At 67.5% G+C, this 4,141-nt stretch overlaps 1 protein-coding gene across 1 annotated transcript in view; it reads left to right on the forward strand.

Moving 5' to 3' along the window:
• SEMA4C (sema domain, immunoglobulin domain (Ig), transmembrane domain (TM) and short cytoplasmic domain, (semaphorin) 4C) overlaps positions 1-4,086 on the forward strand; it is a 4,895-nt gene extending 809 nt beyond the window's left edge. The window contains exons 2-14 of the mRNA XM_010563018.1: positions 223-371; positions 460-522; positions 633-731; positions 1,187-1,283; positions 1,369-1,485; positions 1,581-1,732; positions 1,834-2,009; positions 2,090-2,234; positions 2,316-2,538; positions 2,630-2,745; positions 2,841-2,998; positions 3,081-3,151; positions 3,260-4,086. Coding sequence (XP_010561320.1) covers positions 223-371; positions 460-522; positions 633-731; positions 1,187-1,283; positions 1,369-1,485; positions 1,581-1,732; positions 1,834-2,009; positions 2,090-2,234; positions 2,316-2,538; positions 2,630-2,745; positions 2,841-2,998; positions 3,081-3,151; positions 3,260-4,086 — 2,393 coding nt within the window. The remainder of the gene's footprint in view (positions 1-222; positions 372-459; positions 523-632; positions 732-1,186; positions 1,284-1,368; positions 1,486-1,580; positions 1,733-1,833; positions 2,010-2,089; positions 2,235-2,315; positions 2,539-2,629; positions 2,746-2,840; positions 2,999-3,080; positions 3,152-3,259) is intronic.
• Positions 4,087-4,141: the final 55 nt, after the last annotated feature.

Genomic DNA, 4,141 nt, shown 5'->3' on the forward strand with positions numbered 1-4,141 from the left:
CTGTGTTCGTCCGGCGCTGCCAGCGCCTGCTCCGGTGACAAAGAGCCCTTTGTGCGGTGCCGGGGCCGGGGGGCTTCCGGCAGTGGGGTGCAGTTGCGGGGGGGGGGGTGCTGGGGCCCTGGGGGTGCCAGCAGTGCCCACCCTGGGAAGGACGGATCGTGGGGCCAATGGTGGCCTCGCCCTGATGTCCCCCTGCCACGTCCCCCTCCCCAAACCCCGCAGAGCTGAAGGACGTGGCCAAGCGCTTCTCGCAGGGGGGGGTCTCGCACTACCTGACGCTGACGCTGGATGAGGCCGAGGCGCTGCTCTACGTGGGCGCCCGCGAGGCCGTCTTTGCCCTGGCCACCGGCACCGTGGAGCTCAAGGCGGCGGTGAGGTCCCAGGGGACCCCCAGAGGGGGAAGTATTTTGGGGGGGGGGCAGCTGTTTCCAGCCCACTGACTCTTAAGTCTGTCCCCAGATCTCCTGGGAAGCCCCCGTGGACAAGAAAGCTGAGTGCATCCAGAAGGGCAAGAATAACCAGGTGGGGGGCACGGGTGCCGTGGCCGCAGTGGGGGGGTTAAAGGGCACCCCGGTGTCTGTCCCCCCCTTTGCTCCCACCCGCTTAACCGGCTGCTTTTCCACCCCTCCCAGACTGATTGCTTCAACTATGTGCGCTTCCTGCAGAGCTACAACAGCTCTCACCTCTATGCCTGCGGCACCTATGCCTTCCAGCCCAAGTGCACCTACATCGTGAGTGTGGCTCCTGGGGGGGGCCCCCCCCAAAACCTGTCAGGCCCTGGTTCAGCCCCCCTGCCCCTGGGGATGAGGTCCAGGGCAGCCCCCGGCCTCAGGAGAATCATCTAGGGGTGTCCCCGTCCCTAAGGGTGTCATTCAGGGGTGGCCTTGTTCCCGTGAGGGTGGTCCAGGGGTGTCCCCTGTCCCCTTGGAGATTGTTAAGGGGTGTCCCTGTGCCCAGTGGGGTCATCTGGGGGGGTGTCTCTGTCCACAGGAGGGTCATCCGGGGTGCCCCTGAGCCCAGGGGGGTCACTGGGGAGTGTCCCTGTGCCCAGGAGGGTGGTCCAGGGGTGTCCCTGTCCCCAGAAGGGTTATCTGGGGGGTGTCCCTGTGCCTGGGGCTGGTCTGGGTGAGGGGGAACATGAATCAGGGAGGAGGTGGGGACCCCTGCCCACCCCTGTGCTCCACAGGAACTGTCTGGCTTCACCCTGGACCAAGTGGCTTTTGAGGACGGCAAGGGGAAGTGTCCGTACGACCCCACCAAGGGACACACCGGCCTCATCGTGGGTAGGTGGCAGCACCGGGCACCCGCTGGGGTTGGAGGGGTGCCCGCTGCACCCCCCAGCCCCCTCCCTAAGCCCTTGTCTCGCAGATGGGGAGCTGTACTCGGCCACATTCAACAACTTTCTGGGCACGGAGCCCGTCATCCTCCGCAACCTGGGCCCCCACTACTCCATGAAGACAGAGTATCTCACCTCCTGGCTGAATGGTAGGGGCGGGGGGACGTGGGGGGACACGACACGGGCACCACCGCCCCCCCCGGCACAGCATTATCCTCCCCTTTCCGCCCCCCCTCCTCTGCAGAACCCCACTTCGTGGCTTCGGCTTACGTGCAGGAGAGTGCGGCCAGCAGCACCGGGGATGACGACAAGGTTTACTTCTTCTTCAGCGAGCGGGCGGTGGAGTACGACTGCTACGCGGAGCAGGTGGTGGCCCGCGTGGCGCGGGTCTGCAAGGTACGGGGAGGGGACGATCTGTGCCGGGGACGCTGTCCCGGCGTGGCTTTGCTTTGCCGGTGAGTGCGGTGGCCCTGTCTTGATGCCGGCTGGGTGCCCAGGGGGACGTCGGCGGTGCCCGCACGCTGCAGAAGAAGTGGACGACCTTCCTGAAGGCTCGCTTGGTGTGCTCGGCGCCTGAGCAGCAGCTACACTTCAACCGCCTCCAGGCTGTCTTCACCCTGCCGGGGGCCGATTGGCAGGACACCACCTTTTTCGGGGTCTTCCAGGCCCGCTGGTGAGTGCACAGGGACATGGCAGCCCTGGGGTTCCCTGTGACTGGTGGCTCCTCCTAAAAACCTTCTCCATCCCATGCAGGGGGGACGTGGATGTCTCGGCTATTTGCCAGTACCACATCCTGGAGGTGAAGAAGGCGTTCGAGGGGCCCTACAAGGAATATCGGGAGCAGGCACAGAAGTGGGGCCGGTACTCGGATGAGGTGCCGAGCCCCCGTCCCGGCGCGGTGAGTGCTGGCACTGGGGGTGGGAGAGTAGAAGAGGGCACGGGATCTGGCCGCGCAGCTGACAGTGCCTTCCTTCCCCAGTGCATCACCGACTGGCACCGCCGGAACGGCTTCGCCAGCTCCCTCGAGCTGCCTGACAACACCCTCAACTTCGCCAAGAAGCACCCGCTGATGGATGAGCCCATCCTGCCTCACCATGGGCGCCCACTTCTCCTCAAGAAAGACGCCAACTTCACCCAGCTGGTGGTAGACCGAGTGCCCGGGCTGGACGGCACCGTCTATGAGGTGCTCTTCATCGGCACAGGTACCCGCCGGGCTTGGGGGGGAAGCTGGGGAGGGGAGCGCGGAGGGCTCCTGGCATGGGGACGTCCCTCACTGCCTGCCGTGACCCATAGGTGACGGCTGGGTGCACAAGGCGCTGAACCTGGGCACTCGCGTCCATCTGGTCGAGGAGCTGCAGGTTTTCGAGACGGCGCAGCCCGTGGAGAGCCTGGTCCTGGCCGGTCGGAAGGTGAGCGGTGCCACGGGGAAGGGGCTGGCGCCCGGGGTGTCACCTCCTGGTGTCACCTCGCCGTGTCACCTCACCCATTCTCCCTGCCCTCGCAGAAGCTGCTCTTCGCCGGCTCCCGTTTCCAGGTGGCCCAGTTGCCCCTGGCCGACTGCGGCCGCTACCAGTCGTGCACGGACTGCGTCCTTGCCCGGGATCCCTACTGCGCCTGGAGCCGCAACGCCAGCCTCTGCGTCCGCACCGATGGCCTCAACGGGTAAGTGGGTTTCCTGGGGAAGGGGAGGACACCCTGCCGCAGCACGGGGTCCCCCCCTCACCTCCGCTGCCTCCTTCCGCAGGTCCCAGCTGGTCCAGGACGTGCTGAGCTCCGACACCCGTGCCTGTACCCTGCCGCAGGTGGCCAAGCAAGGTAAGACACCCCCCCGCGCCGGTGCTGCGTGGAGCCAGGAGAGGGGGGAGCCATGCACACCCCCCCCCCTTTACACTTCCCCTCCTGACTCGGTCCCCTCTCCCGCAGGGCCCATCACCCCCAAAAACGTGACGGTGGTGGCGGGCACCGACCTGGTGCTGACGTGCCGTTTGGGCTCCAACCTGGCACAGGCACTGTGGACCTTCGAGGGCCGGGCGCTGGCGGCCGAGCAGGCGCTGGTGCTGCACGACGCCCGCCTGCGGGCTCTGGTGGTGCCGGGAGCCGGAGCGCAGCACAGCGGCACGTACCGTTGCTTTTCAGAGGAACAGGGTGCCCGTTTGGGCGGCGAGGTGTACCAGGTGGCGGTGTTGGCCGGCCCCGGGGTGCCGCTGGAGACGCGGGCGCCGCTGGAGAGCCTGGGTCTGGTGTGGGTGGTGGCGGTGTGCCTGGGCGCCCTGTGCCTGGTGCTGGTGCTGGTGGTGCTCTCGCTTTGGCGGCGGTTGCGGGAGGAGCTGGGCAAAGGCGCCAAAGCCATCGAGAGCACCCTGGTGTACCCCATCGAGCTGCCCAAGGAGCCCCCCAGTCCCCGCTTCGTGCCCAGCGCCGCCTCCGACTCAGACGAGAAGCTCTGGGACCCGGCCAGCTACTACTACTCGGACGGCTCGCTCAAAATCGTGCCGGGTCACGCCACCTGCCGCAACGGCGGCCCCCCCGGCGCTGCCTCGCCGCCCAACGCCATTCCCGGGCAGCCCCTCCACTCGCCCACCCGCATCCACCTGGGCCCCCTGCGTGGTTCCTCCTCCAACGGCTACATTCGCCTGGCGCTGGGCGCCGAAGAGCGGCCACCCTGCGCCGATTTGGCCGAGGAGCTGCGGCGCAAGCTGCAGCAGCGCCAGCCCCTGCCCGACTCCAACCCCGAAGAATCGTCGGTCTGAGCCACCGGTGGGGCACCCGCCGCCGAGCAGCCGTACCTACCTCAGGGCCCGGCCC

The sequence above is a fragment of the Haliaeetus leucocephalus genome, unplaced genomic scaffold (assembly GCF_000737465.1).
Source record: "Haliaeetus leucocephalus isolate CR32 unplaced genomic scaffold, Haliaeetus_leucocephalus-4.0 Scaffold162, whole genome shotgun sequence".
Classification (NCBI taxonomy): domain Eukaryota; kingdom Metazoa; phylum Chordata; class Aves; order Accipitriformes; family Accipitridae; genus Haliaeetus; species Haliaeetus leucocephalus.